This window comes from Saccopteryx leptura, chromosome 1 (genome assembly GCF_036850995.1).
Source record: "Saccopteryx leptura isolate mSacLep1 chromosome 1, mSacLep1_pri_phased_curated, whole genome shotgun sequence".
NCBI classification, from domain to species: Eukaryota; Metazoa; Chordata; class Mammalia; order Chiroptera; family Emballonuridae; genus Saccopteryx; species Saccopteryx leptura.
In genome coordinates, this window is record NC_089503.1 from 49271274 (window position 1) to 49294543 (window position 23270).

Here is a 23270-nt window from a genome sequence, read left to right on the forward strand (position 1 = left end):
AATACTGATTTGAATTTCTTTAGCCTTTTCTGGTCTGGAAAGCTCTTTATCTCTCTTCCAATTTTAAATGATAGCCTTGCTGAATACAGTAGTCTTGGTTGTAGATGCTGGTTTTCATCACTTTGAATATTTTGTGTCTGCAAAGTTTCTGTTGAGAAATCAGCTGACAGTCTTATGGGAACTCCTTTGTAGATACCAAACTATCTTTCTCTTGCTGCTTTTAAGATTCTTTGTCTTTAACCTTTCCTGTATTAGTTATAATGTATCTTAAAATATGTGGGACTCTTTGGGTTCATCTTGTTTGGGACTCTCTGTGCTTCCTGGACTTCTGTTTCTTTTCATCAGGTTAGGGAAGATTTCACTCATTTTTTTCAGATAGGTTCTCAATCCCTTGCTCTTTCTCTTCTCCATCTGGTATCAATGATGCAGATGTTGTTATGCTTGATGTTGTCCCAGACATCCCTTAAAGCAGAGGTCTCAAACTTGCGGCCCGCCGAACAATTTTTTGCGGCCCGCAGACTAATCCACGAACTACAGTTTCTGGTCGTTTTGTGACACTGAAAAGTGTTGCGTAACAGTTGCCTTTTGTAGACCTAGTGCGGCCCGCCGAACGGCTGTGATCTTGCTCTGCGGCCCACATGCTGAGTTGAGTTTGAGACCCCTGCCTTAAAGTATCCTCGTTTTTAAAATTTCTTTTTCCTTTTTGCTGCTCTGAGTGTTTTCTGTTGCCTTGTCTTCCAAATCACTGATTTGATTCTCTGCTCCATCTAATATACTGTGGATTCCTTTAGTATATTCATTACTTACTATAGTCTTCATTTCTGACTGGTTCTTTTTTATGGTTTTTATACCCCCCCTTTTTTTGCTTACTATATTGCTTTGTTGAAGTTCCAAGTTCATCTATTCTTCCCTTAAGTTCCATAAGCTTCCTTATACAATTGTTTTGAACTGTATCTGATAGAATGCTTGCCTCCATTTAATTTAGTTCTTTCCCTGTAGAGTTGTGTGTGTTTTTTTTTTTTTTTTCATTTAGGGCATGTTTCTTTGTCTCCCCTTTAGGTTGTCTCTCTGTGTTACTATGTATCAGGTAGATCTGCTGTGTCTCCCAGTCTTTATAGAGTGCCCTTATGTAGTGGCCTGTGGGGCCCAGTGGCAAAGGCTCTCTGATCACCTGAACCAGGTGCTCCAGCTGTATCCCTGTATAGTTATGTGTGCCCTCCTATTGTAATTCAGCCTTGATCATTGTTGGCATGTCCACGAGGACACTGACCCTCAGGCTGGCTGTAAGGAATAGCTATGCCCACAGTGCACAAGCTGCTAAGTGGGAGTTTACTCCATGAAGCAGAATTCACCGACCCTCAGGCTGGCTGTAAGGAATAGCTGTGCCCACAGTGCACAAGCTGCTAAGTGGAGGTTTACCCCATGAAGCAGAATTCACTCCAGAGGGCCTTGTGCCTGCCAAGATCTCTGTTTGTGAGTAGAGCTTGTGAAGCTAATTGGGTGGCACTGTGTTGTGGTCTGAAGCCAGTCCCCGCAGGTGTGTTGGTTCTGGTGCCTCTTGGGAAAGACTTCAGTGCAGGTCAATGTCAGATGCTCTCTATGACTGGCCCCGGACTACCTGTTAGAAGCTACTAATCGATCCATGGTTGGTGGCTACAACTGCTGGGTCTTGGTGCATGTGGAAGGGTCCAAGCTATGAACCAAGGCTAGCTGCCACTAGTACCAGGCCTGGGGCAAGCGAGCAAAAGGCCCAATGCACACTGAAACCTACTGCCACCTTCAGCTGCCAATTAGTTTCAGCCACTGAAAGACCTTCAGGCCGTAGGCAAGTTGCATGAGACAGGTTCTCAGGTGGTCACCAGGTAGTGGTGAGTGGTGTTCATCAGGTTAATACAATTTCAAACTTGGCACCAGTGCTAGGTTTGAGGCCATTCAATAAATGTCTCAGGATACGGCTAGGCCAGCTGCCCACTGACTTGGGCCTTTGCAGTGGGGCAGGCTCTCAGGGAGTTGTCATGGTGGAGCTAGTCGAGTTCACCAGGCTAAAGCAGATTAAGATCTGGCCTTGTGGAGGGAGGACTCTGCACAGGAAAGGTGGTACCTGTCAACCATGTGGAAAGATGGCCTTTTCCCTAAAGCCATACAACTCAGTTTCTCTCTGTATGTCTCTCACACCCTACAAGCTTGAGCAGAATTCCTGAAAAGCTTTTCAAGAAAGACTGCAATGTGGGCCCAAGCTGGCTGCCCCTGACAGAGTACTCAACTGTGCAGGAGTTGACCAGGGTGGCACATCAAGGAGTTGTCAGGGTGAAGCTATTGTAGCTCACCAGGCTAATGCTATGTGCAGGGAATGCTTACCCCAGGACACATAGTGCCCATGGGCCATGTAGTAGGACTCAACACATGGACAATGAAGGCTGTCCCTCTAATCTAACACTAAAGCCACACAACTCTCAGTCTCTCCCCGTATGACCATGGCACCCTGAGCCAACATCCCTCTGCCCAGGGTAAATGCCTGTGAGAGACAGTCTGTATGTTGTCCCCTTTCAAGGACACCTGGGTTCCTAGAAACATTTTACATTTGATTTCAGGGATATTGTACTTACTCTCTTTTTCTCCTCTTATTTGTGGCTATTCCTTCTGACTCCTTTGCTGATTATCCTCATTTCTATAACCTCTAAATGTCAAGAGTGCCCTTGGGCTCCATCCTTGGACCTCTTTCTAGCTACAGTCACTCCTGTGGTTACTGTTTCAGTGATGCTTTTCCCTGGGTAAGTTTTCTAAGCAACTAACCCCAATGCTTTTCATATTCCTTTTCTGCTTTATTTTTCTCCTTAGCCCTTTCCAATATCTTACATAGTATATATTTTACTCATTTAATCTTCCTTACTGGAAAATAAATTCCATGAGTGCAGGGACTTTTGTCTCTTCAGTTCATTGATGTATTCCCTAGCTCTATAACTGTGCCTGTATACAACCAATAATCAATAAAATTGGCTAAAATGAAGAGATTTTAGAAAGAATAGTAAAGGGTAAAAAGATTATAATGTAATCTACTATTCAGTTTTTGAATTAAACATAGTAAAATGTCTCAATTTCATCATTTCAACAATCCTCTAGTATCTTTTCACATCTAACTTTATAAGCAACTACCAAAATCCTTAATATTTTAAGTTAGAGCACACACACACCTTAGACTTTGCTCTTACCTGGACATCCTGGGTTAGTACGCAATGCTTTCTTATAGTAAGCAAGAGCTCCCCTGTAATCCTTCTTGTTGAATGAAATGCAAGCTTTACCTATAATGATTTTTAAAAACAAACATGTACTATTTAAAGAATACAAGTCTCATATGCTCTACACTCACCTAAATCAAATACAATTAGTAAGAAACTCTTGAAAACAGTAAATAATTTCATATCAAAATTTGTTTTCCATAAAGGTATATTAATTTATACTTATAAATAGAACAGTCCTATCATTATGGTAATTGTTAACAATAATCAAAATAGCTTAGAGTTGTCCAAACAGAAATTGTTTATTGACTCTTTAGAAGTTATCTACTCTGTCAGAAGTAACACAAATTACTTTTAACTGGATTTAATTCTGTAATTTCTGTAATTTCAACAGAAACAATGATCTACTGCAGATAGTCACATTTTAATAAGGTAAAGCTCTTCTACTTTGGTGTCTAGCCCATTACTAAGGAGCTATTATATAAGATATTTTTCAGGCACATGCTGAAAAACTTAGATTTGTAAGATGATTGCCAAAAATGACTTACCAAGAAGGGCTGGAATATTATTTGGAGACTGGTTGAGTACAAAATGAAACTGTGCATCAGCCTGATCCATTTTGTCACCTTCAAGAAGGCAGAAGCAGGCTCTTCCCAACAAATGGTTCTGAAAAAGCAACGTGCATCATCTTAGATTTGACTTTACCAAGGACTAACCATAATTTAACATGACTATGTAACACTATAATAAAAATCACACAGGAAGGAGGCACAGCATCACCAAAATTCCTTTACCAACTGTAAGGTGTTTAAATCAGTAATAAGCAATTCTTAATAACAAACTGAAAAATTATCCTGAAATGCAAAAAGTCTGTGCCAGGAATAATGACAAAGATAAAGTTTAAACTCCTTAAAATATGCTTGAAATTCACCTGAAGATATTGGAAGTATTGACTAAACATGCAGATAAGTTTTAAATGCTAACTTACTTCAACAGTACGACCAAAGAAATTCCAATTTTAACAAGGAACCCCTCTTTATTATGACTATTTATACCAACCATGCTATTTTAAGAAAAATTCTTTCAAAAAAAATCTATTGCCTATCATACACATTTTCCTTTCATGTGGCATTTTTTTCCTTTCACAAATGCAAAGATATAGGACTTATTTTACCTGATCATACATAATAATTTTATCAGCCATTGTATACAACAGGGTTGCCTGTGTAATAAGATCTTTCTTATTGTCCTTATTCTTTTCCTTCCGAGCTTGTTGTACATAGTAGGCTGCCAATGTATCCAAGCAAGTCATCTGGTCTTTTTCATGGTCTCTATAGTCCAAATTGCCATCTATACGTGCTGCTTCCAACAACTTTACAAACTCTTCTGTTTTTCCTTGTTTGTAGTATTCCAGCTGTAAGGTAAAGTATCAAATCAGAATTACTAAAGCCTATGTCCATAAAAAAAGTTGTACACAAATCTTTATATAAAACTTTATTTGTAACAGTCAAAAACTGGAAACAACCCAACTGTTTTTTCTTTTTCAGGGCATGTACATGGAAAGAAAGAGAGTCAGAGAGACAGGAAAGGAGAGAGATGAGAAACATTGACTCATAGTAGTGGTACTTTAGTGGTTCATTGATGGCTTCTCATAAGTGTCTTGACCGGGGGACTCCAGCCAAGCCAGTGACCTCTTGCTCAAGCCAGAAACCCAGGGCTCATGGCAGGGATATTGGGCTTCAAGCCAGCGACTGTGGGGTCATACCTATGATTTCATGTCAAGCCGGTGACCCTACATCCAAGCCAGTGAGCCTGTGCTCAAGCTAGCAATCTCAAGATTTTGAACCTGGGCCCTCAGCATCCCAAGTTGACACTCTATTTACTATACCACCACCCAGTGGGGTGGAAACAACCCAATTGTTGATCAACAGGTGAATGAACAAAGAAACTGTGGTTTACCTGTATAGTGGCTACTGCTCACCACTAAAAAGGAAGGAACTATTGATACATACTGCAACATAAAAAAAATCTCAAAATAATTATTTTGAGTGAAAGAAACCAGATTAGAAGGAGTATATACTATATGACTCCATTAAAACTCTAGAAAATGCAAACTAACCGTTAGCAACAAAAAGTAAATCAGAGTTGCCTGGACACTGTACGGGCAGAAGAGAGTTTGGAGGATAGTTTTTTTTTGGGGGGGGCAATGGATATACTTATCATTGTGGTAATGACTTTGCAAGTATTTACATATGCTAAAACTTCACAAATGATACACAAGAAATATGTGCAGTGTATTACAGGTGTATTATATCTAACAAAGCTGTTAAAAGTTATAATCACTACAACTGTTTCCAGCTTACCTCTTACTAGCAATAGTTGATTTCAAACTAAACAGAGCCCAACACAGAAAGCAGTAATGAGAGCTAAAAGAACTTCAAACAGAAAACTTAGATTCTGGTTCTAGATCTATCAAAAATTATCTATGACTTTGGGCTTATTGAATAACTTCCTTGGGCATGTTTCATTTATTAATAATAAAGGAATGTCAGCCCTGGCCAGTTGGCTCTGTGGTAGAGTGTTGGCCCAGTGTGTGGATATCCTGAGTTCGACTTCCAGTCAGGGCACACAGGAGAAGCACTCATCTGCTTCCCCATCCCTAACCCCTCTTGCTTTTCTCTCTCTCTCCCCCTCCAGCAGCCATGGCTCAGTTGGAGCGAGTTAGCCCCAGGTGCTTAAGATGGTTCCATGGCCTCCGCCTCAGAGCAACGCCCCAGAAGGGCAGAGCATCGCCCCCTATTGGGCTTGCCAGGTGAATTCCAGTCAGGGCACATGCGGGAGTCTGTCTCTGCCTCCCCTCCTCTCATTGAATAAAAAAAATAAAAATAAATAAAAAATAAGAAAGAAATGTCAATCATCTGTTAAACACCTATACAGGCCACATACTATGCCAAAGGCTTCATATACATTATATATAATCTGTACTCAAACATGCTTTTCAAGTGAATACTAACATCCCATATTTTAGATGAGGAAACAGGCTCAGAAGATAGATTATGTGTCTAAGGTCACACAGCTAGTTAGCAGCAATGTTGGAATTTGAACCAAGGACTCTTAATTCCAAAGCCTTTACTCTTTTCCCTTTTTTTGGACATATATATAATTATAATTAAAAAAATTCAGGACCCAATCCAGATTTACATATTGTATTTAGTTTCAAACATTTTCTTTTTTAAAAAAATTGTTATTTCTTTTAATATATTGCAATGACAAGGTTCACCAAACCATACAGGTTTCAAGTATATAACTCAATATAAGACCATCTACACATGCATTGTGCACTTTCTGCCCCAAGCAGTCTCTTTCCATCCCATTTCCCTTTGCCCTCCTCCCCCACCTCCATCCCCCCTTTCCCTCTGGCTATTGCCACCCTGTTGTATCTATGTGCTAAGTGTGTACGTTTTTTGGTTAATCCCTTCACCTTCTTTCATCCAGTCCCCTCTCCTCCTTCCCCTCTGACAGCTGTCCACCTGTTCCATGTGTCCATGCCTCTGTTTCTATTCTGTTCATTAGTTTTGTTTATCTCTTTATTACACATATAAGTGAGATCAAATGGCATTTGTTTTTCTCTGCCTGGCTTATTTCACTTAGCATAGTAATCTCCAGGTCCATCCATGCTGTCATAAAAGGAAAGATTTCCCTTTCTATGGCTGCATAGTATTCCACTGTGTAACTGCACCACAGCTTTTTTATCCTCTCACCCACTGATAGACAGTTGGAGCCTATACTTTTTTCTGTGTAACAATCTATACCCACAGTGACTCAACAGTTTATTTTATGACAGGTGCCATGCTAATCCTTCAACACTCCAATTTTTGTGTAAGTACTGTTAAAAGAAACATTCGTACTAAAAAAAAAATCCAAGTTACCATATGGTTTTAAAAAATGTGGGGCAAGCATTAATGACTTGTTCTTCATAGACTAGAAAAACTTAGAACTTCAAGTCAGAAAGGCACTGCTTGTCACTGAAAGTACTTCTGTGTAAATCCATATCTAAGAAACTCTTAGAGTTAGGCTTGAGCACCAGATACAAGCCCAATTCCAGACCTACTTCTCTGACCCTTCAAGACAGTATTAGGAGTCTCTTATGTTTCCATAACAGTGTCTGTGGCACACTTGCTTAGAAATAATGATTACAGTGTTTACTATTCTATGGTAATCATTTACTATAATATTCCCAGAAAAAGAAAATATCATTATGCCCCTGGTGCTGGGCAGGGTGCAGAGTGGTAGAATTTTAGAATCTCTGAGGTGATTTTCCTGAGAAATGCCAGTAGTATTTATGTGATAAAAGGGAACAAACAGGACAAAAAACTTAAGCCTGATAAACTCCATCCCAAAGGGCTTTTGTGAGTTAGTCTGGAACCTAATCACCTTCTAAGTAGTTTATGGGAAATGTCCTATTGTTATGGGAAACTATGTTAAATATCAATGTTTACATCATGACACCTTGTCTTTTCTCAGCTTATCCTTAAATATTAAGCTAGTCTTCACAGAGTAATCAATCATTAAATAATCAAATACTTAATATAGAGTACTATTTCACTTAACTGAGGTTTGCCTTTATCAACATACACTAATTTACCAGTGGAGTAGCACATCATTTAGGAAACTGGCCTTTTTGTTCCATAAATGGTAATACAATTAACTTCCATACACATGGTACAATTAACTTATTTATCAGGCACCTGAGATGACTATTACTGTATCTGAAAACAGGTATCACATAATTTTTCCAGTCAACATATAAAAATTTTGCTGCATGTATACTGACCGCCAAAGCAATCCATATGTGCAGTTGTGTGTGTTCCTGTTTCAAAATACTGATAACTTCATCTCCTTCTGGTAATTGATCGAAGTCAAGTTCAATGACCTAAAACACAAAATGCAGGTTTTTAAAACTTTCTCTTTTTAAATTCACATTTCTTTGCTGTTTTTCTTGGGTATCTAGCAAGACATATTTTGTTCACTTTTAGAATACTACAAAAGCTTTGTTTACTCAAAAATAACAAAATAAAACCCTGCTTAACATATAATGCAGGCAAAGTGCATATAAGCACCCCAGAGACTCTGATGCCCTAGGTCTAACAACCCTAGAAGCAATGCAAAGTTGAATGCCACTGGACACATTAAGGCAACATTTGTGTGTCACAGACATTCCTGAATGTGGGCACAAAAACAGTAGTAGGAAAATGTTCAGAAATTATTAGATAGTGGGGATGATTACACAACTTTGTGAATATTACTAAAAACCATAGCATTTTACCTGTAAGTGAATTATTATATCTCAACTAACCAAACGAACAAAAATGAGTATGAGATACTCAGTAAGAGAACATTAATGCGAAAGCTTTACTCAGACAAGCCGCAGGCCACCATGAATGAGGCATCGGGAAGGGAAAGAGGGTTAATTCTGTCAGAACACAGTACCGCCTGTTACCTTCGGACCTCTATTTCGCTGATGGAGCCTGTGTGAGGATCCCAGTGCACCCTGACAGACGCCAGTTTCTAAGAAACAATGGGCGACATCTAGATATTCCCAGGGAAAAACACTTGATTTGAGCAACAAAGAGATCACGGTGACATCAGCACCCACCTCTGTGATCTGTGAGGTGCTTTACAGTTTACTGAGCACTTTCACATCCCTGCGCCCGTGAATTAGGAAAAGGGCAGAGAATTGTCAAACGAACAGGTTGGAGAAGAACTTTCAAAACTCCTTCTCGAGTGGTCCCCAGGCTGCAGGAACACAATGTTTTCAGCCTGGGAGGACGCAGGGGCTGAGGAAGGAGGTGACCAGAGCTTCGGCCAGGGATTTTGATCTGGGATCCTGGGGGGAAGGGGGGGTGCTCTCGCTTCGAAACGAAGCCGATAGAAAGGGCGAAGAGGGGATCGTGCAAGTTCACTGTCCCAACCCTCCCCCATAGAAGACACTTACCTCGTCAGTGTCCCGGAGGGGAATCTCGATGGAGCCCCGCGACATGATGAGATCAAAAGGCGAGCGGGCGTCTTGCCCCTCAACTCTGCAGCCGGTACTCCTGGTTTCTGGCTCGTCCAGAGGTTAGCAGCGGTTCGGGGTCTGGTGGCCCTGACCAGTGCTCCGCGACGCCGCCAGAGCTCCGGTTTCTCCTTCTCGTCAGTCGCTTAAACAACGAGCTGGAGACGCTGCCCGGCCACTTCCGGCAGCCCCGCCCCCTACCCCGGAAACACTCCCCGCGGGAGGGCCTATCGGGCCGCGGGTTTCTATGTAGTGGTTAACCTGTGTGTCCCTCCACTGGCTAGGAGCTTCTGAATCTGCGTCCTCTCTGGCGCAAACCAGAATTTTCACGCCGAAGGCAGGCGACGAATGAGGAGCAGGTTCGGGGCCTGGCCACTGACAGAAGTGTGACCTTCGACCAATGCTATCAGTCCTTTTCTCCGAGCCCCGGTCGGGCCTCTGTGGGATGGGCGTGGCCAATCTTGTTTTCCTCTGCAGATTGCTGTGACTATTTCAATCATTCATTCTCAACCCAAGCATTGATTCCTCTTTGAGCAGCTATTATCAGCGAGCCATGCCTGTGCTACCTTTGTGATCAGTTTAAATATAAATGTTACATGGATTCTGTAATCATTGTGATAGTTCATATATTTTTTGTGAGGTCGTCTTTTGTTGGTACTTTGAAGTATATGAGAATCTGCTAGATTTGTGACTAATTATTGAAGAATTTGATTAAACCTGTAAATCAATGTTTTGATTAAATTATATAATTTAGATAAGTATCATTTAATTATTGTTTTCCTCAAACTATAGAATATGATTAAATTAGTTCATAATCAAGGTTTTGATGAGATCAGGGGAGGATCTGATTAAATACTTTTGCAAACAGTTCAGTGTTAACCTCCCACAGTGTCTCTAAAATGTATCATCTTCTCTTCCTCTCCACCCTCCCTATTCTAGAATGCCCAAAGGATCATCATCACTTTCCTACTAGTATTACTACAATATTAACCTCCCCTTTTACCAGTGCTTCATCCACTCTGCCCTCCAACTCCAATCCAGCTGCATCAGGTTACACACTTACCTTTAAAAAATACCAGTCTGATGTTTGTTTTTCCTTCAACCTCCCTCAAAGCCTTTCCATGAAAACTTTGTTAAAGGTATGTTTCCAATGTTTGGAGCTGTGCTGTCCAATATTGAATATAATGCTAGCCACATAAGTGATTTAAAATTTTTCTAGTAGCCACATTAAAAAAGTAGACATAATTAATTTTAATAATATATTTTATTTAACCCAATATATCCAAAATATTATTTCAACATGTAATCAAAAATGAAATAATTTACTTTGTTTTAAAAGATTTTATTTACTGATTTTTAGAGAGAGACGGGGGAGAAGCAGAACTCCTAGTAGTTGCTTCCTGTATGTGCCTTTGATCTGGCAAGCCCAGGGATTCAAACCTGCAACTTCAGCATTTCAGATCAATGCTTTATCCACTGTACCACCACAGGTCAATATAGCTTTTTTCATATTAAGTCTTTGAAAGCCAGGATGTATTTAACTTATATACTTAATTCAATCGCCTAATTTTAATTAAAAATACTGGATCTGTATTAAGATTTCATAAAATTTACAGTTGAATAAAGAGATTCATATACTTGAGTTTTCCCAAACATACTTAAAAGTTTTCCAATAACTGAATCAACTACCATATTACATTTTAAAATTAATTGAAAATAAATAAAATTTAAAATTCAAATTACTCAGTTTATTTTTCCTCCCTTTTTTTTTAATTTAGTGAGGGGTGGGGAGGCAGAGACAGACTCCTGCATGCATCAGACTGGGATCCACCCAGCAAACCCACTAGGGAACGATGCTCTGCCCGTCTGGGGTGTTGCTCCATTGCTTAGCAAACTAGCTCTTCTTAGCACCTAAAGCAGAGTCTATGGAACCATCCTCAGCACCTGGGGCCAACTTGCTCCAGTTGAGCCATGGCTACAGAAGGAGAAGAGAGAGAGAAAGAGAGAGAGAAATGAGAGGGGGAGGGTTGGAGAAGCAAATGGTGCTTCTCCTGTGTGCCCTGACCAGGAATCAAACCTGGGACATCCACACACTGGGCTGATGCTCTACCACTGAGCCAACCAGCCAGGGCCCAATTACTCAGTTTCATTAAATATTTTTTTTCTTTACAGAAACAGAGAAAGAGAGAGAGAGAGAGAGAGACAGACAGACAGACAGACAGGAACGGAGAGATGAGAAGCATCAATCAGTTTTTCGCTGCTCATTGCAACACCTTAGTTGTTCATTGATTGCTTTCTCATATGTGCCCTGGCCACCGGCCTTCAGCAGACCGAGTAACCCCTTGCTGGAGCCAGCGACCTTGGGTCCAAGCTGGTGAGCTTTTGCTCAAACCAGATGAGCCCGCGCTCAAGCTGGCGACCTCGGGGTCTCGAACCTGAGTCCTCTGCATCCCAATCCAACTCTCTATCCACTGCGCCACCACCTGGTCAGGCTCATTAAACATATTTCAAGTGCTCAATGGCCACACATGTTTAAACAAAACATAGTGGTGAATGTTATTTTTCGTGCCTGTAGCCTCCCTGGCCTTAAACACCCCAGCAACTGTTTGAGTTAGTCTTTCAGTCACTGGCAACCAAAGGCATCCTAACTGATAATGTATAATGCTATGATTGAATAATAGGAGAACTTGATTTAGAATATGATTTGGAGAAAGTGACTTTTGAGTGGCAATTAGGAAGACAAGAAAAATTTGGCTAGGTAAAGGCTATAGGGGAGTGTGTAACAGACAGAGGGGACAGTATGCTGGGGAAGGGCTTTTTGAACCTGAAAGAAGGCCCTGTGGCTGGAACATAAAAAAATGAGGGGGAGAGCAGCATGCATTGAGGCTGAAGACATAAGAAGCAGTCAGATCATGCCCAGATTTATCCATGTGAAGCAAAACTGGCACTTTGCCCTGCTTCCAATATGAGTAGGTGTATACATCTCACAGTAAGACGTGTAACGCTCTGAGGTAAACCAGAAAAAGAACAGTGTCCTACTGCCTAAAGTTTCCAAAGTGAATGAAACTTCAGCATTTCCCATATTACTGACTCCCTATCAAAAGGAAAATTTGTTTTGTTTTATAATGACTTCTGAAATAATGACTTTTATAAATCTGAGGATATGCAACAATTTGGAGGAATATGGCAATTATATGACAAAATTGTTCTTTTTCCATAAGAACCAACAAACTATATACATACCCTTATAACTTTGGGATGTGTGTTTGATGAACAAGTACTTCTAAGGCCTGAATTCACAAACTTTTGTCAAGTGTTTTTCTAAGGGAGGCTTTTTTTTTTCAAAATGCTTATGTATCTGAGACTTCTTTTGACATAGGATATGTAAAGGAGTTTTGATTTTATCTTGGGTGCTATGTAACTGAAATAATTTTGAAATGATGTATAAAAGAGTATATATGTATGTGGAAGAGAAAGAGAGAGAAAGAATTGGTTTTGTGGTTTTAAAAGATTGCTCTGGATACAGTGTGGAGAATGGATTGAGAGTGTTTGAGAGGGAGTGGAGAGACAATTCAAGTGATACTTGATAAATAGCTAGGTGTCATATAAAGTATGTGTCATATATTCTTCCACTTCTCTCCACTTCCACGACTATATATTATATGGTTAGATGGTTATTATATATATATAATTATATATTATATGGTTATTAAATATGCAGAAATTTAATACATTTAATTATATATAATACATATACTAAATTTTATATAGTATAAATATATGTAAAATAAATATATATTATAAAATATAAATATTAATCACCAGGATTTTCTAATGTATTAAAAAGTAGTGTCAAGGAATTTCAGTTTTCTGGCATGAACAACTGAGTAGTAAACGAGTGTCATTTTCTCAGGCAGGAAGGATTAGTTGAGGAGTACATCTGGCCAATGGTAGATCACTAGCTGGATAGACAGATCTGGTGCTCAGAGGACAGCTTCTGAGCTGAATAAATAAGTCTGAGAGCCACTGGCATATAGGTAAAATTGAACTATGACACTGGATAATCTAGAGAGAGGATGTAGAGTGATAAGAGAAGGGCCTAAGACAGAGCTCTGAGGAATTCCAGCCTAGGGCAGGCAGTAAGGGAGGGCTATGCAAGGAGTCAGAGAGAAGGAGGGAGAAAAATAATCACCTGCAACAACTGGGACTTCAACTGTCCCTCTTGACACAAGTAACTACAGGCAGCTTTTTGTTTTCCCTTAACTGTAGCAGATACAGTACTGATTAAATCAGATGTTTTGAAGCTGTAGATCCTGTTTTGGAGTGAGTACAAAGATTTTATTTCAGCTGGTGTGGTTGGGCAATGTCCGTTCACAAAATTCCTATATTGGGCCTGAGTGCACCAGATCAAGGTAAAGCAATTAGTGTATTTGGTCAGTATGGGTTTAGTTGAGTATATATTCAAAATAGATAGCTAAAGTTCTTTAGTCTTCTGTTGTTGATACTGTGATTGGTTATGTTATTGATAAATACCTACATGTAACCAGTCCAAGAGTGAGCTATTTTATATGTTGATAAAATATGCTGATTATTTTAAAAGAATAAAGAAGTCCTGGCTGGGTAGTTCAGTTGGTTAGAGTATCATCCTGATGCACCAAGGCTGCAGATTCAATCCCCCATCAGGGCAAGAATTAACCAATGAATTCATAAATAAGTGGAACAGCCTGACCAGGTGGTGGCGCAGTGGATAGAGCATCAGACTGGGATGCCGAGGACCCAGGTTCGAGACCCCAAGGTCACCAGCTTGAATGCAGGCTCATCTGGTTTGAGCAAAGCTCACCAGCTTGGACCCAAGGTCACTGACTAGAGCGAGGGGTTACTTGGTCTGCTGAAGGCCCGTGGTCAAGGCACATATGAGAAAGCAATCAGGCCCTGGCTGGTTGGCTCAGCGGTAGAGCGTCGGCCTGGCGTGTAGGAGTCCCGGGTTCGATTCTCGGCTGGGGCACACAGGAGAAGCGCCCATCTGCTTCTCCACCCCTCCCCCTCTCCTTCCTCTCTGTCTCTCTCTTCCCCTCCCGCAGCCGAGGCTCCATTGGAGCAAGGATGGCCCGGGCGCTGGGGATAGCTCTGTGGCCTCTGCCTCAGGCGCTAGAATGGCTCTGGATGCAACAGAGCGATGCCCCAGAGGGGCAGAACATCGCCCCCTGGTGGGCATGCCGGGTGGATCCCGGTCGGGCGCATGTGGGAGTCTGTCTGACTGCCTCCTCGTTTCCAGCTTCGGAAAAATGAAAAAAAAAAAAAAAAAAAAAAAGAAAGCAATCAATGAACAACTAAGGTGTCGCAATGCGCAAAGAAAAACTAATGATTGATGCTTCTCATCTCTCTGTTCCTGTCTGTCTGTCCCTGTCTATCCCTCTCTCTGACTTTCTCTCTGTCTCTGTAAAAAAAAAAAAAAAGAAAAAAAGTGGAACAACAAATTAAGATTTTTTTCTCTCTCTCTTAAAACAAATTAAAAAAATTTTTTTTATTTTTTTATTTTTCTGAAGCCAGAAACAGGGAGGCAGTCAGACAGACTCCCACATGCACCCGACCGGGATCCACCCGGCATGCCCACCAGGGGGCGATGCTCTGCCCATCTGGGGCGTCGCTCTGTTGCAACCAGAGCCATTCTAGCACCTGGGGCAGAGGCCATAGAGCCATCCTCAGCGCCCAGGGCCAACTTTGCTCCAATGGAGCGTTGGCTGCTGGAGGGGAAGAGAGAGACAGAGAGGAAGGAGAGGGGGAGGGGTGGAGAAGCAGATGGGCACTTCTCCTGTGTGCCCTGTCTGGGAATCAAACCCAGGACTCCTGCATGCCAGGCCGACGCTCTACCACTGAGCCAACTGGCCGGGGCCAAAACAAATTTTTTTAAAGAATCAAGAACATTTGATTTATTTTATTGATTTGAGAGAGAGGGATAGGAAAGGAGAGGGAGGAGAGAGATGAGAAGCATCAATTTGTAGTTGCTTCATTTCAGTTGTTCAATGACTGCTTCTCATATGTGCCTTGATGGGGAGGGGGACAAGCTGAGCCAGTGACCCCTTGCTCAAACCAGCGACCTTGGGCTTCAATCCAGTGGCCTTAAACGACCTTGAGATAATAATGATCTTGCACTCAAGTTGGCAACCTCAGGATTTGAATCAGGGACCTCAGCATCTCAGGTTGACACTCTATATACTGTGCCACCACTGGTCAGGCAAAAATGTTTGATCTTAACAAAACACATTTGAGGTCTTAAGTTAGGTATATTTTAAATAGCAGAGCACAGTGGGAAGTATATTAAGTAGTTTATATACATTATTAAGAAAGAATAGGATGCTGTATTAGTTTTCTAGGTCTGCCATAACAAAGTACCGCAGACTGGGTGATTCAAATGACAGAAATTAATTTTCTTACAATTCTGGAGGCTGGTAGTTTGAAATTGAAGCATCCAGGGAGTTGCTTTATTCCTCCTCCTCCTCCTCCTTCCCCTCCTCCTCCTCCTCCTCCTCCTCTTCTTCTTCCTCTTCTTCTTCCTCTTCTTCTTCTTCTTCTTCTTCTTCTTCTTCTTCTTCTTCTTCTTCTTCTTCTTCTTCTTCTTCTTCTTCTTCTCCTCCTCCTCCTCCTCCTCCTCCTCCTCCTTCTTCTTCTTCCTCTTCTTCTTTTGTGGCAGAGACAGGGAGAGTCAGAGAGAGGGACAGATAGGGACAGACAGACAGGAAGGGAGAGAGATGAGAAACATCAATTCTTCGTGCAGTTCCTTAGTTGTTCATTGATTGCTTTCTCATATGTGCCTTGCCCGTGGGGCTACAGCAGACTGAGTGACCCCTTGCTTGAGCCAGCAACCTTGCGCTCAAGCTGGTGAGCCTTGCTCAAATCAGATGAGCCCGCGCTTAAGCTGGCGACCTCAGGGTCTGAAACCTGGGTCCTCCACATCCCATTCCAATGCTTTATCCACTGCACCACCGCCTGGTCAGGCGGGAGTTGCTTTCTTCTGAGGCCTCTCTCCTTGGCTTGTACATGTCCATCTTTTCATGGTCTTCCCTTGTGTGTGTCTATGTCCTAATTTCCTCTTCTTATAAGGACACCAGTCATATTGGATTAAGCCCCATCTAATGACTTCATTTTAACTTAAGTACTTCTTTTAAGATCCTATTTCCAAATACAGTCATATTCTGAGGTACTGGGGAGTTAGGAGGACAGCATATGAATTTTGGGAGGACATAATTCAGCCCTCACAGAAACTCTCAATAGGATAAGTCTTTGCAGGTGCATTTTGACATTGTGCTTTTCTCTGTCAATTATTAAAATAAGGCTTGCTTCTAAAATTAGGACATAGGATCATCAGTAAAACGTTTTAGGCTTGTAATTTGACATTACATTTGTCTGGGCAATTGTTTGATAATCTACGCCACAGTTTTTTTTCCTGGGTTTTCAATAAACATTTGTCTTTAAAATATGAGCATATTTTTTAGAAATTTAAAACTATAAAATGCTCTCTTAGATAACTGGGGAGGTAGAGTTTAAGATGCTTACTTTGATTGTATAAAAAAACCCCAAAACCAAAAACTGTAATTGGAATCTTTGTTCCGGCAAACAAGTGTAACCAGAAAAATCCTCCTGCTATAAACATCTAAATATGCTAGGTTAAAAAGCAACATAATAAATGTCCTTGTAACTGCATAGCCAAAAGATCTAATAATCCGAACAACAAGAATTTGAGCCTATGCTAAGACTACCCAGATAGTGGTAGGTGTAAGGTATTTTTCCCCGCCGAGAAGGAAGGAAGAGGGGTCGGAGCCCCAAGTGTGGAATAACAAAAGGCTTTATTGAGTACAGAGCGCGCATCCCACCCTGCGAGGTTCCCTGGCCCCGAAGAAAGAAAGATGGAGGAGATGGAGGAGATGGAGGCCAGGGAAGTCGGGCTAATATGATGTACGGAAATCTCACTGGCTGACAGACGGTAGCTTTTTTCCAAAGGGTTTCTGTGAAGCTTCTTTTGGCGCTTGGTTGTGGGTGGTCCTAGCCAAAGTTCACGGGTCTGACCTTTCCCATTATCCACCGACCTTACAGTGGGTACAAGCAGAAGGTTGTTTTCCATTACTTCAGGGACTTGAATTTTAAGTCTCACAGAGACAGAAGTAGCAGCTTTGAACCCATGCTGAAAGCCTGAAGGCTACAGTCTAAGGAAAAGCGAGTGGGAGTACAGGAAAATAAGAATCCCACCAGTACATATTACAGTCTGGCCTCTGGTTATAAAAGTTACAGATGGGGGAGGTAGTGGTGATAGAGGAAGACTGTGAAAGGGGTGGGAGAGTCTTTCTTGAGAACTTGCAACCACAAGTCTGTATCTCAGGCAGTGTTGGTGTTTGACATTACCCACTTGGTCTGGAAATTTCCAAGGCAAGAAATTAGCACAGGAATTATCCCTAAGTGTGTGGTATCCATGGGATACCTGGGCAAGTTACTTACTCTTTTGGATTGATCCTTACTTCCTCTAATGGGATTAAATAAAGTAACTAATAGGCATTGATTGAAAGTTTACTTGTGTCAGCACTTTACATGCTAAAACTCATTTTAACAGCTCTAATCTGACCATGTTTTGGGCTTTTGTGGATGGTCATATATGTTTCCTAGGGCTTATGTGAAATAAGATGAGGTGTAATGTGCAAAGTCAGTGCTTATGTGAGTCTGCTTTGGAAACTGTGAGCAAATGCTCTTTCCCTTGGGGTTTTCTCACTCCAAGTAGGACACAGACTCTCGAGGTCTTCTCTTCCTCTCTCTTGTTGTCTCCACAGATAAGATGTACAAGATCCCATCCGGTTTAAGAATTTCATTATTAGTACTTATTGAAGGAAGGAAGAAAAGAAGATGGAATATGAGGTGGCTTTGAAAGATGGATAGAACTTGAATAAGCAGAGAGGATATTGAGCAAAAGCTTAATGGCAAGACTAACACTCTTTAAAGTCTAGTGACAAATAAACACATCACAACATTCAAACTTACCAATTCTTTGACATCTATCCTGGGTCCCATCTCCTCCAGGAAGCCTTCCTTGTTAACATCCTTCAAGGAGCTCTCTCCTCCTATTTTTCTTATTTCTCCAAAAATTGCTTGGCATTGAACTATATTCAGTTTGGAAGAACAGCATATATTACAGTATATTTAAATATATTTTTTAAAACTGTAGTGTCTTCTCCCCTCTGACATTAACCTTCATAAAAGTCAGAATACCCTTTTAATACTCTCTTCTACCAGTGTAAAAAACCTAGAAGGTGCTAAATACATTAATAGATTTGGAATTGCTTTATAAAAACCATAGTTGGAAGCACAACAAGAGATATTACTTCTAAAAGCAAAGGTCCACATGAAATTTGCATGTTACTGCTTTGTGTGGATGGAGATCTCTGCTTAAGTGTTTAAACAAATATGTTGAAAATATTTTCAGAACTTTGAAAAGTAAAGATCATTCTTCACATTCCTAAAAATTGTGAGAAGCATTTGAAATTCAAGAAAAGATAGATTATTTTTGACTGAATCATCATAGGCTTTGTTATATTAAAGATCTTTGTTTATAAAATAAGCTTAGAACTGTTCAAAAATCGTTTTACCTGATTCTTTGTGTAAGTTATAAACACATCACCATGTTCTAGGACTTGTTAGTGCAGAGAAAAAATTAATATGCACTCCAGCAAAAATTCTTTTTACTTACCCTTGGGTGACTTTATGCTTAAAAAGGTGTTATGAGAGTTTTAGAAATTCTTTCCCAACTATCCTATCCACCTGGTGGCATGGGTGGTCAGGGGCCCCAGCATAGGCAGATAGCTTTTAGAGCATGTGGGTCACTTGGGGCTTCAAGCCTTTGTTGTGAGGGCTGTCGAAAGATTATTGGCAGGCTGACACTGCAGGCTTACAAAAGGACAGTGTTCTGGGCCGTGGCTGGGGCAGGCTCCAGCAAGTGTCCTCATACTGACCCCAGAAAATGGCAGCAAAGCCTCTTCCTCCTGCAGTGTTCCCTTAGTGCCTTCGACCGAGAATGCCTCACATCTTGTTCACTTTAAAGGAGACATGCTTAGGCCCTGGCCCAGTAATTCAGTTGGTTAGAGCATAGTTTCCATATGCCCAGGTTGTGGAGTTCCATCCTTGATCAGGGCACATACAGGAATCAAGCAATGGCCTAACCAGGCAGTGGCACAGTGGATAGAGCATAGGACTGGGACGCAGAGGACCCAGGTTCAAAACCCTGAAGTCATTGGCTTGAGCTCAGGCTCATCCAGTTTGAACGTGGGCTGACCAGCTTGAGCACGGGATTGCTGGCTTGAGTGTGGGATCATAGACATGACCCCATCATTGCTGGCTTGAGCCCAAGGTCTCTGGCTTGAGGAATGGGTCACTGGCTCTGCTGTAGCCCCCAGTCAAGGCACATATGAGAAAGCAATCAATGAACAACTAAGGAGACTAAGGAGCCACAACGAAGAATTGATGTTTCTTATCTCTCTTTCTTCCTGTCTGTCTGTCCCTGCCCCCCCCCCTCTCTGTCTCTGTCACAAAAAGAAAAATCAAGCAATGAATGCACGAATGGGTGGAACAACCAATCAATGTTTCTCTCTCAAATCAATCAATCAATAAAGGAGACATGCTTAAAGGAATTCTGTTGTTTAGCACAAAGCATATACTTGAAGGTTCATTTATTTATTTATTTATTTATTTATTTTTATTTATTTATTAATTTTTCTAAAGCTGGAAACGGGGAGAGACAGTCAGACAGACTCCCGCATGCGCCCGACCGGGATCCACCCGGCACGCCCACCAGGGGCGAAGCTCTGCCCACCAGGGGGCGATGCTCTGCCCCTCCGGGGCGTCGCTCTGCTGCGACCAGAGCCACTCTAGTGCCTGGGGCAGAGGCCAAGGAGCCAACCCCAGAGCCCAGGCCATCTTTGCTCCAATGGAGCCTTGGCTGCGGGAGGGGAAGAGAGAGACAGAGAGGAAGGAGGGGGGGGGAGTAGAGAAGCAAATGGGCGCTTCTCCTATGTGCCCTGGCCAGGATTCGAACCCGGGTCCCCCGCACGCCAGCCCGATGCTCTACCGCTGAGCCAACCGGCCAGGGCCTGAAGGTTCATTTAAAGCTGAGAAGCCATAATTGAGTAACAAAGAGTTGAGTGACAAGTTTTTAAAATATTAAAAATAATATAAATCCAAAGTAAAAATTGTCAAGTCCTTCAACTTTACTCCAGAAAAATACAAAATGCATAGACAGAATCTTGCCCTTTTCCTTCCTATTCTACTTCCTCTCTCCAAGGGTAGAAAGCATAGTTTCTTGTGATTCCTTCTGGAAAAACAAGATGTATTTACCCAGATGTGTTGATGTTACAATTTACTCAAAAGGATCATTTTTCTCTATATCATGCTTTTGAGAATAAAAAAGAATTAAGAATTCTCTTAATTATTATTAAGAGAATTAATATGTCTTATACATCTTTATCCATCAGCACAATTGGATCTTCTTTATTTTCTTTAACTTCTGTACAATATTGGGTCATATGGATGATGAATAATTTAGTGAGCACTTGGGGTTTCGCTTTTATAAAAATTCTGCCAAGAAGGTTTCTGTATATGGCTGAATTTTTATATTTATAACCATACCTAAATTTTTTGTTATGTGAAAGGATATGTGCCTTTTAAATATTGGTAGTTATCAAATTAGCCTGTAGTATGCCTGTATCAGTTTGTACTACTCCATTACAGGTCGATGATAGTAATGGAGTAGTAATCCCTTCACATCCCGTCTGCATCAGGGAAGCCTTGTTCCAGTTTGATAAGTGAAAAAAAGTTTTCTGACTATATTGATTACACATAAGGTAGAGCATCTTTCCATATGTTTATCATCTTTTGAATTTGTTGTTCTATAAACTATTTCTATCTAATTTTCTATTGGGCTATTTCCCCCCATATTTATTTATGCCAGTTCTATTTAAGTTAATGTAAAGACCTCTTTGACAAATGTTTCAAATGTGTTTTCTTTGTTTTGGAATTCAGTCTTTTGATTGAAGTTTTAGTTGTTTTTCTTTTTCCTTTCTTTTTTCATACCAGAGTTATTACATTACTACTTAGACAACAGTTGCTGGTGAGCTCCAGGGCTGTTTAAGCAAGGACCCAGCAGAGCGCAGCAGAGGGCTGCACAGAACTGATTGGGGGCAGGGAGTGCGTGTGTGTGTGTGTGTGTGTGTGTGTGTGTGTGTGTGTGTGTGTGCGCGCGCGCGCGCGCGCCTGTGTGCTTGTGACCTTTCTTGTCTTTTTTGGAGTCTAGGTTCAAAATGCACTGATGGATAGTGTGAGGTCACCTCTCTATTCCTGTTTAGATTGTGCTGATTCTTATCATATAAAGTATATATATATATATATATATATATATATATATATATATATATATGAGCCATTTTACTGTGAGTCTGTTGTTGAAAGGGCTAAAAGAGTCTCCTGAAATAGTGATGAGGGAGGGGGAAGGCTGAGGCAAAATGGCAAGTACAGATGGGATTTTTGATCTTGGTTGCAAGGGACAAGGCTCTTGGAGGTTGTTCTGCAGAACAGGGAATAAGATTGTGTGGGTTAGTTAAGGCCAAGCAGGAGCTGGGTAGGTTCAAAGGCAAGATAGCATTTGGGGAAAAATAGGAGGTAAATATTGGTTCAGTGACATACATTATAAGAAATAAGTTTGCATGATTCTCACATTCTCTGAATTGATATCATTTCTGTTCTCCTTTTGTTAGTCAAGTTGTTTTTAAAATTTCCAACCCACCTGCTTAGAGCAAAAAAAGGATTATGCACACAGGTTAAAGGGGGAGCACAGTGCCCCCTAGGCGCCAGCGAGGTGGTAGCAGCAGAAGTCAGGGTGAAAGGCTCCAAATGGAAAGGACATCAGTCTGGACACATGGTCTTCTCAGCTAATACACACACACACACCACATGCACATTTATATACATAAAATATCTATATATTTATATACATACATCTCACGCACATGCTTGCACAGATATATCATATATACATAACGTACATGTATACACACACAACACAACATTCCCACATCCGCACTGATAAAGGTGTTTTATAATAGATATTATGATTGCCTGCCCTGTAGCCATCCCATGTGTATAGAGACAGTGGGTTTTAAGTCTACGATCAAATCAACTCTTGGCTCCAGGAGCAGGTTCCAGTTGGCCTAAGTCATCAACATAATTCCAACCCCCTTGGCATTCCTGTGGCCACTGCAATTGCTTTAGGAGTGGGCATACAACCACATCAGCTCATTGCATGCGAATGGAAGCATGTAGCTCTCCAAGCTGCCAGCAGCCATCCTGTTACCATAAGAAAAGACCTGTTTATGAAAAGCTGATGGGGGAGGAGGAGGAGGAGGAGAGAGGTTTACAAACATTGAGAGCCTCCAAACAGCCTGTGCCAGAGAAGCCCATACCAACCTGAATTTTGGATTTGGTGAACCAATATGGTGTTTTGGTTGCTTAAGGCCTCAGGTTGGGTTCCTTATGTCAGAAAACCTTATTAAAGCCAAGATCAACTCCTTGCAGACCCTTCTAAGGGAGGCCTGGGAGGGGTCCAGCCTCTGCTTTAATAGAGAGGACTGTTCCTTCCTGGCCTTCATTTGGCTTTTCGGTTCTCAAAGTGACCACGATGGACCTGGCACAGTCCTTAAAGCATTACATGTATAACAGAAAAGAAGAAAATAATACTTAAAACTAAGATCATTTGTAGCCTCTTTGCCTAATAAGGGAAGCGACACAATTCCAATCTGTAGAGGAATAAACCTCTAAATGGATTTTGTCCCTTGCAGAGGCTGAGATGAGATTCAAGCCAACAGTTTTAAATTTCAAAATACAGGCAACCTTGTCTCACATGGAAGATTTTATACATATACACTTGACCCTTAAATAACATTGGTTTGAAC

General features: G+C 41.2%; 1 protein-coding gene and 1 long non-coding RNA gene across 2 annotated transcripts in view; both read right to left on the bottom strand.

The window, feature by feature from the left end:
• CTR9 (CTR9 homolog, Paf1/RNA polymerase II complex component) overlaps positions 1 to 9563 on the bottom strand; it is a 41278-nt gene extending 31715 nt beyond the window's left edge. Inside the window, exons 1-5 of the mRNA XM_066365806.1 lie at positions 9232 to 9563; positions 8071 to 8169; positions 4411 to 4650; positions 3785 to 3902; positions 3210 to 3299 (exon numbers count right to left, since the gene is read on the bottom strand). Coding sequence (XP_066221903.1) covers positions 3210 to 3299; positions 3785 to 3902; positions 4411 to 4650; positions 8071 to 8169; positions 9232 to 9276 — 592 coding nt within the window. The 5' untranslated portion in view covers positions 9277 to 9563. The remainder of the gene's footprint in view (positions 1 to 3209; positions 3300 to 3784; positions 3903 to 4410; positions 4651 to 8070; positions 8170 to 9231) is intronic.
• A 1422-nt stretch (positions 9564 to 10985) lies between these two features.
• LOC136388767 (uncharacterized) lies at positions 10986 to 19135 on the bottom strand. Its single transcript, XR_010748216.1, has 3 exons — positions 19022 to 19135; positions 18316 to 18434; positions 10986 to 11266 (listed from the first exon to the last, which is right to left on the bottom strand). It is a non-coding gene; the product is annotated as an uncharacterized lncRNA (long non-coding RNA).
• Positions 19136 to 23270: the final 4135 nt, after the last annotated feature.